The 12,886-nt window shown below is 37.9% G+C and overlaps 1 protein-coding gene across 1 annotated transcript in view; it reads right to left on the reverse strand.

The window, feature by feature from the left end:
* Positions 1–2,951: 2,951 nt before the first annotated feature.
* The window catches only part of LOC750751 (orofacial cleft 1 candidate gene 1 protein), a 76,796-nt gene continuing 66,861 nt past the window's right edge, over positions 2,952–12,886 (reverse strand). Inside the window, exons 6-7 of the mRNA XM_016954880.2 lie at positions 8,523–8,689; positions 2,952–5,197 (exon numbers count right to left, since the gene is read on the reverse strand). Coding sequence (XP_016810369.2) covers positions 4,967–5,197; positions 8,523–8,689 — 398 coding nt within the window. The 3' untranslated portion in view covers positions 2,952–4,966. The remainder of the gene's footprint in view (positions 5,198–8,522; positions 8,690–12,886) is intronic.

Here is a 12,886-nt window from a genome sequence, read left to right on the forward strand (position 1 = left end):
TTTTCCTCGGTGTGGTTTTATGAGCACACGGAAACCTACGCAGCAGGTTCCTCAAATCATGTTTCAGTCAGTGTCACTTCATTACAACAAGGACAAAGAAAATCAATTCCCTGCCAGGGCCACTGCCTGTGTGGAATCTGCACATTCTTCTCATGTCTGTGTGGGTTCTCTCTGGGTCCTCTTGTTTCCTCTCACATCCCAAACATGTGCCCATTAGGTTCACTGGTGTGTCTACACTGTCCCAGTGTGGGTGAGTGTGGGTGAGTGTGAATGCAGCCTGCAATGGGATGGTGTCTTGTCCAGGGCTGGGTCCTACCTTGTGCCCTGAGCTGCTGGGACAGACTCCAGCCACCTTCCACCCTAAACTGGAATAAGTGGGTATTATTTTTTCTTATTTAGCCAATATTTCTCATTTTTAATAATTTTTCTTAAACATATGTATAGCCTACATTTATTTCAATGCTTAAAATTATAAGTGTTTTGGTCTTTATTTAGATGTTTGGTGATGTATTTGTGACTAGAAATATGCCATAGGAACTTAACTCTTGTTTATATCAATTAGCCTATGGTAAATTAATTTTTATACGTTATTTCACTTAAAGTCGCAGTTTCCAAGAACCTATTGACAACATAAGTGAGGACTTACTCTACTCCCAATAATGACAACACACATTCTTCTTTTGCCCCAGTCCACGCACAGGTAGGTGGCTTCCTATTCTGGTTCCTGTCCTCTCTGGCTCCTGAACTTCCATAAGAACCCATGAACCAACCATACCCTAAGACTTAGTTGAGTAGTAAACAAATGTGACTGCCCCAATCAGAAATAAAGAATTTCTGCCCTTCTGATTCTTATTTAATAATACAACCTTAAATTCTCTGACAATCTATTTGTACTGAATTTCAGTTCTAAGAAATTATGTTCACTGAAGAATAATCAGCCCATCTCACCTATAAATACATAAAATGTTATCCTTGGACCGTGCCTGACCACCAAGGATACACGCTTGGACCATCCTATTTTGAAAGATTGTAGAATCAATTGCTTCGCTCATTCACAGATTGCTGTTATGCTGTGAACCCACACATTTTTAAAAATGATATAAAATTTCTTCAGTAACCTCAGTTGCCTCAACTTCATAGCTCCTAATATTGGAAAGGAGAATGGAGACTATTTTGTGTTCCAACATTAACTAAAAATACTACCAACTGCAGAATAAAAAAAAGATGGTATATAAAATAAATCATAATGAAAAAAGTAACAAAATAGCATCATTTTTGTTTTCCAAATGAAACAAAAACTTTTCACCTAGAGGTGCTTATAGAATGTGACCTGATACTACGTAAATACAAAATTGTCACAGCTAAATAATTTTCCAAGCAAAGATAATGTCACTAAAATATGTTTATTTGTTCTCAACAGTAGCCTGCTTCTCTTGGAATTCCAGTCAGCTTTGGCAAGAATGTCTCTATCCAAGTGTCTCCAGAGTATTCTGGGCAGCTCAAAAGGTATGCCAAATAGGGTGGGTGCTGTGGCTCACACCTGTGATCCCAGCACTTTGGGAGGCCAAGACGGGCGGGTTACCTGAAGTCAGGATTTTGAGATCATCCTAGCCAACATGGTGAAACCCCATCTCTACTTAAAAAAAAAAAAAAAAAAAAATTAGCCGGGCGTGGTGGTGGGCGCCTGTAATCCCAGCTACTTGGGAGGCTGAGGCAGGAGAATCACTTGAACCTGGGAGGCAGAGGTTGCAGTGAGCCAAGATTGTGCCACTGCACTCCAGCCTGGGCAACAGAGTGAGACTCTGGAAAAAAAAAAAAAAAAAAGGAAAAAAGGTATGTTAAGTGGCAAACAAGGAACTTAAAAATATAAATAAAATAATAAACGAAAAGAAAGCCAAGTGTTAAAAGCTTTTGGTTCAAATTGTGAGCCTTTTAAATGTAAAATGATATTTCTGTCCTCTAGAGATTCTTTCATATTTATAATAATAGGGCACTTTTCTTGCTTGTCTCACAAAAGGCAAAGAATATGACGGAAACTTGCAAACTATACAGAATGGCAGTGCCGTTATCATTTCCCTTAAAGTAAAATATGGACAATTACCAGTTTTCTTTTTACCATAAAATATTTGTGCTCCTGCTTTTTTGCCTTTTATAGTTTCATTCATTAAATTTTTAAATTATATCTGCATTTATACTTAATATAATGTTTAAGGGATGGTATATGAGCTACTATATTGGTTAAGTTTTAAAAAATCATGTAAATGTCTCAAATGATTTTTGAAAATCAATTTTCCCTCCAAAATGTTTTCTATACTAACCACAGAGTAGAATATATGTTTCTGGCTTACAGAAAATATAATGATTAATCTGTTAAAGTACCTTATGAAATTCATCTTGAATTTACATAGATTTTATTACAGATTTTGCATTTTAAAATTTCTCCTATATCCAAGTATCTGATCTCAAACTTGACATTCACTCACTTCACAATGTTAGATTTGAGTCACACCTACTGCCAAATACCAGGAAGTTATGAAGAGTTTGGAAAAGTAGGGTTAACTGCCAGTATATACTAGTTTTTTTTCAGAATGTTTCTCTGGCATCTACTTAGTCTGGGCTAGCATATTTATTCCACCATTAGCCTAAATGCTACATTTTATTTATTAAATCAAGACAAAACCTTAAAAAACACTACTCATTAATCACAAAAAAACCCTCCTTAAATCATGGTTTCCTAATTGAATAAACTAAATGTATGGATTGTTCACAATTAAAATTCAGAGGAAAACCTAGTTATCTGCAACTGATTAGGAACAGGTACATAGCACACAGTAGACATTAGGGAATGTCCAGGAAAACATTTCCTCCTGGTAGCTAACATGCAAAATAAAATTATTTTATTTCTAATTAAATACATATTTGAAAAACAATAATTTCCTCTGTGACTAAATTTATTAAAACTATGCACTTAATCAATTAATTTTATTCTTTACTAGATAATTTTCAGACCTAAGTCATTTCATAAAATCTTTCTTACAAGCTTTCCAATGTCAGTGGGATATAAAAAGTCAGCGCAAATATTTCTAAAGTAGCTTTCTATACTTAGGCAACTCAATTGGTCCTATGATGAGAATAAAAATGATATTTCATCATTTGGATGGCCCTTGAAGTGGGATGCTGTCAGCTGACTCTGAGAGTGCTACCTCCCCACTTCCCCTCTCATCCTCCTCACTCTTGGTTTTGTTCCTTCTACTCTCATCATGTTCTGGGATACTGTATTAGTCCATTTTCACACTGCTATAAAGACAGACTTGAGACTGGGTCATTTACAAAGAAAAAAATGTTTAATAGGTTTACAGGTCCACATGGCTGGGGAGGCCTCAGGAAACTTACAATCATGTTGGAAGGTGAAGGAGAACAAGGCGTGTTTTATGATGTCAAAGCATGAGAGAGAGAAAGAGCTGAGGGGAACTGCCAAACCCCTTTAAAGCACAAGATCTTGTGAGAACTCACTCACTGTCACAAGAACAGCATGGGGGAAGTCGTCCCCATGATCCAGTCACCTCCCACCAGGTCCCTCCCTTGACATGTGGGGATTACGATTCGAGATGAGATTTGGGTGGGGATACAGGCCCAAACCATGTCAGGTGATACCCTGCTGCCTTGATGGCCTTAGACAGGAAGCATCAGCCACAGCACCTTTTCAAGATACTTACAGAACCCGCCTATCCCATGTAGACTGATACCTGTGCAATAAAAAGTGGTCACATTAAGTGACCAGATTTTTTTAAGTTTCTGTAGTGTTGTGGTTATCATGTTCACCTATCACATTCGTCTTACCTAAGGCCAGATTTCATGGGCTCTTACGTCTGCCTTTATCATGAGATCTCAGCCAGCAGAGAAGTTCTTCTTCTCCAGGTACTTCTGGAGTCCTCAGTGGGTGACTTACATTAGCTCACATATTAGTCCTGGCTGATGCTTCCTATAGCTTCAGGAATGATTACATCACTGCTGACATTGCTGTCACCCCTGCTAACTAAAGGTCGACTCCAGAGTGATTTTCTCATCAGTTCTATGCTGGATACTTGGGAATTCAGTGATGCCAGTCCCACTGGGCTCTGCAACACTCTCTGCCCCAACACACACATCCACAGCCACGTTCATGCACACACACACATACACAAAGACACAACCATATAGGCATAGACATCCATGCACCCACACAACCATATACACAGACATGCACATACACAACCACACACAATACTTTTGCAAAGTGAGAAGGCAAACTCTTCATTTTTCTATGTTCTACTCTGTCTACGGGAAAAAAACTGGTGGTCCCACAGTAGATGTGCTTGGATACTCAAATTTCACCAAGTTTACTAACAGCATCCTTTCGCTATGCAATAGACATATATATGAGATTTTTCTCTTTTTATTTTCTCCAAGATGTACATCAACTATCAGGATCTCTAAATCTAATGAGTGTTCAAATAATAACCACTGTACTAGACAATTCCCAGCTCAGTCCCACTGGTAACCTTAGTCAAGGGCCCCATCTCTTTTTACAATCTGAATTCTTCTATCATCCCAGGTTCGCCATATGTTAGGATGAGAAGCAATCACTCCAGTCACCATATAAATCAATAGTTATAGATAAGTAGTTTAGGAGAAGAGACTCAGCCAACAACACTCACCCCAGCTGGGATGGCCCGCATCTCCATTTAAACATCTTGCCTTATGTAATTATCAGTTCACCATTACAATAGCAATAAAAAGTAAGAATAGGTAATGGTCTCAACAAATATAGAAAATGAGTAGCAAGAAACATAAAACGTTAACTGCCACGTACTTGGACACATCTCAATCCCCACACACCCATAAGAGGTTCAAATTATTTAGCGCTATTTTACAAAGAGGTTTAAGTTCACATAAATATCTGAATCAAGGATGACAGCTCTGAGTTCTAACACCAAATCTGAAGGTTTTTCCTACTTATGATGTTGCCTTGTGTGTTCATGGAACTTCCCGACACAGTGAACATAAGAACATTGCGAGCACTGACCTGAGAATGGGTTTTAGAATCTTTGCTCTCTATATACCTCCTGCTTCTGATTACAGCAGTTACTTTGAGCAAGAGTATCCATGGATGACTCATCTCATCCTCCATACAATGCAATGAAGTAGATCTAATTTCCTGTGAATTACAGAGGAGGAAACTGAGGTCAAGGAAGTTAAGTAACTTGCCTATGATCTGACACCCTGTGAGTGGCAAAGCCATGGCCCCAACAGAGGTCTGACTCCAGCTCAGCCTCCTTCCCCCATACGACTCTGTCATATGAATCTGTGTTCACAGGTCAGCACATGATTTCTCTTGCAATTATTCAGCCAGTCAGTTTAGGTCGAATTTCACATAATTTAAGACATATTGATTAGGAGAAGAAACAGGATCACAAATTTCAGTGTTTAAAGGGAATCATGGTCATATCTGCAGAAGACTTGAATTCTCCCGAATGTGTGGACTGTCTCCTAACACTAACAAGTGGTAAAAATGCAGGCTTGAGTTCTACTTGTGTTGAACTCCTAGACACTGTGCTGGCCTTTGAATGATAGCCTCACAACAGTGTAGCAGGTGAGCATTCACCTTATCTTGTACAGAATGAGGATTTAAAAATATTAACCTCAACTTATCTTGTACAGAATGAGGATTTAAATTATCTTGTACAGAATGCCTCAACTTATCTTGCACAGAATGAGAATTTAAAAATATTAACTATAGGTGTGGTGACTCATGCCTGTAATCCCAGCACTTTGGGAGGCTGAGGTGGGCAGATCACGAGGTCAGGAGTTCAAGACCAGCCTGGCCAGCATGGTGAAACCCCATCACTACTAAAAATACAAAAATTAGCCAGGCGTGGTGGCACACACCTGAGGTTCCAGCTACTCGGGAGGCTGAGACAGGAGAATCGTTTGAACCTGGCAGGCGGTGGTTGCAGTGAGCCGAGATGGCACCACTGCACTCCAGCCTGGGGAACAGAGCAAGACTCCATCTCAAAAATAAAATAAAATAAAATAAAATAAAATAAAATAAAATAAAATAAAATAAAATAAAATAAAAAATATTAGCCACATATTCCAAAGAAATCCACGTATTCATGATCAAAAACATGATGCAAATTGAAACAGATACAATGGCACTGTATGGTGCAAAAAAAAAAAATGGAAATGAACTGTTAATGTATCAATACACATCTGAAAAACAATTGTTTTGTTTGTTTGTTTGTTTGTTTTGTTTTGTTTTGTTTTTGAGATAGAGTCTTGCTCTGTCACCCAGGCTGGAGTGCAGTGGCACAATCTCAGCTCACTGCAAGCTCTGCCTCACAGGTTCACACCATTCTCCTGCCTAAGCCTCCCCAGCAGCTGGGACTACAGGCGCATGCCACCACACCCAGCTCATTTTTTTGTATTTTTAGTAGAGACGGGGTTTCACTGTGTTAGCCAAGATGGTCTCTATCTCCTGACCTCACGATCCACCCGCCTTGGCCTCCCAAAGTGCTGGGATTACAGGCGTGAGCCACCGTGCCCAGCCTTGTTTGTTTGTTTTGAGACAGAGTCTCACTGTCACCAGGCTGGAGGGCAGTGGCGTGATCTTGGCTCACTGCAACCACTGCCTCCCGGCTTTGAGCAATTCTCCTCTCTCAGCCTCCCAAGTAGCTGGGACTACAGGTGAGCACCACCACACCCAGCTAATTTTTGTATTTTTAGTAAAGATAGGGTTTCACCATGTTGGTCAGGATGGTCTTGAGCTCCTGACCTCGTGATCTGCCTGACTCGACCTCCCAAAGTGCTAGGATTACAAGCATGAGCCCCCGTGCCTGGCCACAGTTGTTTTTAAAAAGGGTTATGTGCAAAGGCAGAGCCATGCATCCTTTTCGCCTCCATGTCCTTTGAGAGCCCTGTCTTCATAAAGATGTGTGGCAGGGTTAACACATGAGTGAAGTAAAGCCTAGCCAGTGAGATCAACCACCCCAGGAACTGTATTAATTGCCCACTGCTGCCACAAAAAAACTATCACAAACATGATAGCTGAAAACAACAGAAATTATTGTCTCAGAGTTCTGGTGGCAAGAGGTCTGAAGTCAAAGTGTTATCAGGGTGGGGGCTTCCTTAGACTCTCTGGAGAATCCATTTCATTCCTCTCTCCTAGCTGCTGGCAACTGTGGCGATCCTTGGCGGTCCTTTGCTTGTAGATGCATCAATTTCTGCCTCCTTCACATCTCTGAGTCTCAAATCGCTCTCTCCTCTCTCTTAAAAGGACACCAGTCATCGGACTGAGGGTCCATCCTAAATTCAGGATGATCTCATCTGGAGATCCTTAACTTAATTATACCTGCAAAGACTCTATTTCCAAATTAGGTCACATTCCCAGATACCAGGGTGTACACATTTTTGGAGAACACAATTCAAACCACTATCAGAGCTATCTAAGTGGCTCTGTTAAGGAAGGCTGTATTTGCTAATTTGGGTCACTTGCTTGAGAAAGCTCAAAATAGACACAACCTTAATGTGTCTACAATATTCAGACCTATTTGGCACAAAGGAAGATATGAAACACTTTTATGGAATTTCCATACTCCAAATTACAGGATATCCCCCCACCCCCCACCTAAGCTATTCCTGTCTCTTCTGAAGTTGCAAATGATATCTCCACTTGCGACCTGTTGTTATAAAAGATCTCATTGATAATAGTCTTTTTCATTGGACGAATTTTTTCCTCTTTAGCCTGAATCTACTTACCTTTCACAAAACAACACACACACACACACACACACACACACATATGCCTGGAGCTAGACATGTAAGATTCTTTTATTTTTATCACTTCTCTATCTGGTGGGTCAGAGCACATAATGCCACATTACACATAAATAGAACCTACAGATACAGAAATCAGAGGAGAAATCAGATTGCCTCTGAAGTCAAGATAGTCTAATGGCTAAAGACTCTTGTGTGGCACAAGTCACAACAGTTAGAATGCCCAAGTTCCTTAAATAGTGACTTTAGAAATGCTAGAATATTCACGTAGTAATACAGTGCTTTTGCAAACAAGTCCAAGCAGTTTCTTAGTTTTTCCAAGTAAATGTATGCTGGTTTCAGGTTTTATTATCAGTAATTCATAATACGCTAGAAATAAGCTCTCTAACACAAAATAAAACCAGATAATGAAAGTAAATTGTACAAACTAAATTTCATACACTTTGTAAAACGTGTAGGCAGTAATTATGCTCCTTATCAATATCCAGGGTGGGTAAGGATATCGATAAGGAGCGTAACTTCTGCCTACACATTTTACAATGTGTATAAAAAATAAGGAAATGGCTCAATGAAGTCATAACTAGTGCGTGTTCTAGGAACAGTGTGCTGGTAAGCAAAATCGGTAGACCATGTGTAGGCCTGACACTTCAACTTGTCATTTGAAAAAGAGAGATTATCTTACATTTCTCAATATACTCAATGCTGACCTGTTCTAATGGAGAACTTCCAAGCAGAATTATAGTTTTCTGAGGAGATCTTTGGAACTCCTCAAGGTGAGCAGTGGTGGCTTCGCTGGCTTCTTTGTGGATTTCGTGACTCTTATTGGAACTCCCAGGTGCTTCAGAATTCAGAGTCTCCTCCCGGCCACTCTCATCTGTTTACCCCAAGAAAATCACATGGAATTCCACTTGTTTTTGTCAATTTAATGTTGACTAAACACACAATAGACTAATCACTGATTTTCTTATATGCAGTAAAGTTTGGTTTTTTCATAATCGACCAACTAGCAAATTATTTTCTATTTCATGTACTGGAAAACAACTAAAGCACAGAAGTTTGAAGATTAAAAAACAACCACCACCACCTTTGTTTATCCCATAATGTTTACAAACTCAACAAAGTACAGCTATACATTTAAGCCTTTTTCCCAGTTACCAAATATATCTTGAAATGTGGATACTGTGCTTTTCTGTACGTTAATATTACATGTTGTTTACTCCAACATCTTACCACTTACTCACTGTGTTGCTGTAACCAGTTTAGGAGATGAATAGGCTTAGAAGAAGCCAGAGCTCTTTGGTTCATTTTCCCACCTTAGGATCTCTGAGAACATTTCCTGAGCTCTGCACACAGAGGCACTTTATTTGGGCTACCTTGTTTATTTGCATAGAAATGCCAGCATTTATATGAATGGTATGTTTACTTTACTTCACTATCACCTGAAAACAGTATCATGTACAAAAGATATCTATTCATCTAGCCAGATGCATGCTGTAAATAGAAAATGATCTTCCCTCTTCCAGTCTGTAAAAAATGCTGGAAGGTATAATACGAAATTTTCCACGTCTCCTATTCTAGAATTTTAACAAGAATCATGAGAAGAGAGCTTCTTTTGCAAGAGGAAATGAGATGGCGTGCTGGAGAAAGCACTGAGTTAGTGTCCAGAGGCCCACTGGCCTTGTTCTATGCTCCCTGATGCACCATATTACTTTGCATAAGACTTCATACTTTCTAAGTCTCAGCTACATCCTTTTGTATAAAATAGTTCATAAAATGTCTCTTCTATAAATTCTATGAGACTTTTGTAAGTCCATAAATGATTTCCAAAGATCTATTAGATGCTATCTGTAAATGTGTGACTTGGGTGGTTTCAAAGGATCCAAGCTGAAAAAGCCATCAGAATGGAAAAGAAACAGTAGCACTAAAAGGTATTCAATAGGTTTGCTGACTCAGAAGTTAGACTAAACACAGAAAGGCCTGACTTAAGCATAACCATTTATGATGCTTAATTTTAAGCATCAGCTTGACCAGGCTATGGTGCCCACCTGTTTGCCCAAACACCAATCTAGATGTTGTGGTGAAGGTGTATTTAGATGTGATTAATATTTAAATCAGTAGAGTTTGAGTAAAGCAGATTACTCTTCACAATGTTTGTGGGCCTCATCCAATCAGTCGAAGTTCTTAAACATATAGATTGAGGCTTTCCAAAGAAGAAGGAATTCAGTCTCAAGGCCACAGCGTAGACACTCTGGTTGCATTTCCAGCCTGCTGGCCTGCCCCACGCATTTCAGTCTCAAGACTCCAACATCAACCCCTACCTGAGTTTCCAGACTGCTGCCTGTGGAATTCAGATGCGAGACTGCAATTTTAACTCCTGCCTGAATTTCACATCAACTCTTACCTGATTCTCCAGCCTACCAGCCTGTCTGAAGGATTTCAGACTTGCTAACCCAGCTACGGAGTGAAGCAATTTCTTAAAATAAATGCCTCTCTATATATTATCAAACCAACTGGATTCCACTTCTCTGGATAATTCTAATACACCGCTTGAACTTGGGATCCCTCAGAATGAGGTGGCTTGAAAACTGAGTTTGCTTTGTTTATAAAGGCAAAAAGTAATAAATGGTTGACCACACAAACTGATAGCAAAAAAGTAAAGGGGAGGTGTACCCAAGCAGGAATAAAATTTTGAAGGGTATTATACTGTACATGGGGATAAAAATGGGGACTAACCTTTAAAGGTTGTTATGAAGTTTAAACAAGTGAATTATTTAGAACTGTTTAGGACAGTTCCAGGCACCTAGGAAGGACTCAAATGTTTAACTGGCATTAATATTTTCACCAGCAGGATTACTGTTACTATCTTTATTATTCTAGGTGTCACATCTGCTCATATAATAATAATTTAGTCCTCATAACCACTCCATATGACAGGTGTTATATGTTCATTTGGCAAAAACGACAAAGAAAGGTTAATTAATTGGTCCAGGGTCACACAGCTAGTAAATGATGAAGTCTAAGCATAAATTTAATAGAAATAATAACTATTAGAAGACTTTATCATGATCAGCCCTCTCCTATTATATGCTTTGAGCAGTTATTATAATAAGGAAGACAAAATGATTGAGAAGCACTAAGCACATACAGTAAAAACATAATAATAATAGAATTATTCCCCATGAAATATACAGCAACTTATATTTAATTCTTTGGTAAAAACTATAATATGGTTCTGGCATGAATTTATATGTGTTAAACTAAGAATTTAGAATTGAGTTTTTTAAATGTTACCTTTAAATTCTTAGTTTAATACATAAAATAAGTTTTTACTTAAAGAGCCTAACATTTGCAAATATGAATTTCCATACTAAGGTTGAGAACAATATACTATTTGCCTTCTACCACCCCAAAGCATTTGTTCAAAAGCTAAGACCAGTCTTTAAAAAGAGTAGCACATAGCCTCATAAATTAGTGAATCCAAGTATGCTGTATGCCATTTTAAGATCCTTCAACAGTAAATCTTAAATCATTTTCACCATTTAGGGTTATAAATTGTATGCAATTATATGAAATTGGGTCATAATTACTTTTCCCCTAAACTTCAGCTACATTTAAATATCTACAACAATCAAAAGCTCACGTAGGTTTTCAGTGAATGGTTATATTTAGAAAAGATAGGTGAGCATTTGCAAGAAACCATTTCAATCAATTTACAACTAATGTTAAAACAAAAGATTGAAGATAATTGGTCTCTTACCTTGGGGTTCTCCTTGTCTGCTGTCATCAAAAAGCTTCGTTAATCGATTATAGAAAATTCTATCGTCATCTTGTGGGAGTGTTAAAAGAACATGTGCATGATAACTTTCTCATCAATTAATTTATAGATATGCAAACATAATTACAAAAAGAAATTATTAATCATTATGGCTATTTAGTTATATTCTGGTTCATAGACACAATTTCTACTCAATATGCTGCCTTGTTCTGAAAAAGAAAACCCTTTTATAAATAAATATCATTAGAACAATGATTTTAAAATGTATATTGCAAGGCATGCATAATAGGATACTTCTCCATTAAAACTGATCTCATGTTCAATGAATTATGCCATCTATTACTCAAGAATCATTTCAGAATAACCCATTTTTGTTTGTTAAAACATACAATAGAATACACAAGTGATCAAAATGAATGAGTGTTTTCCATTAGCTACTCTCTATATATCATTTTTTTTTTTTTACTATTTATTATAAGGAACAACAAAGTTAGATGGTTCTGGATTATTTTATATGTGCTATTGCAATATAGTAGGAAATACAGGGATTCTAACTTCTTTTGTGAATTTAAAGCATTAAGGCCATGTCGTCACCCCCTGCAAAACACATGCATACACACACACACACACACACACACACATTATTAAAACATTATTCTGGAAGAGGGTCAAAAAGGTCATCCAGGTGGTTATCCCTCTTTGGAGAACTCTGACTAGTCCACAAGCTATTATTACCTACATCAGGTCATATGCAAAATTGGAAAATAATAAAATGTTATGCACCTACTACATAGTAGCACTGAAATCTGTATTCTATATTAAGTAAAAGGCATTTAATGGTAATTAATAATAAAGTATTTTGCGATTTCTACTCTCCACCATATACAAATGAACATCATATTACCCTTCCAAAATTAGTGTAAAAAAATCATGGTGGTGGTGGGTTATTTACACTGAAAATAGAGTATAATTTCTATTAAACATAGGAAGTAACCTACTTATGATCTTTCTCTTTATACCATTACTTCCAGGAAGCTCAATGTAAAAATGAGTGCTTAATTATGGTAACAATATTGTCCTGTGTTTTTTGCAGGTGTTCTCAAATCCCCCCTTCATCTTTACTTGAACTTTTCTATAATTATGTGCATTTCTGTTTCTATTGTAGGCTACCTCAAATTGTTTTGGAAGTAAAGTACAGATTATAAACAAATAAATATAAGAACAGAGTTCAACCAGGCCAGCTGCAGTGGCTCATAATACCAGCACTTTGGGAGGCTGAGGCAGGCAGACTGCTTG

The sequence above is a fragment of the Pan troglodytes genome, chromosome 5 (genome assembly GCF_028858775.2).
Source record: "Pan troglodytes isolate AG18354 chromosome 5, NHGRI_mPanTro3-v2.0_pri, whole genome shotgun sequence".
NCBI lineage: Eukaryota > Metazoa > Chordata > Mammalia > Primates > Hominidae > Pan > Pan troglodytes.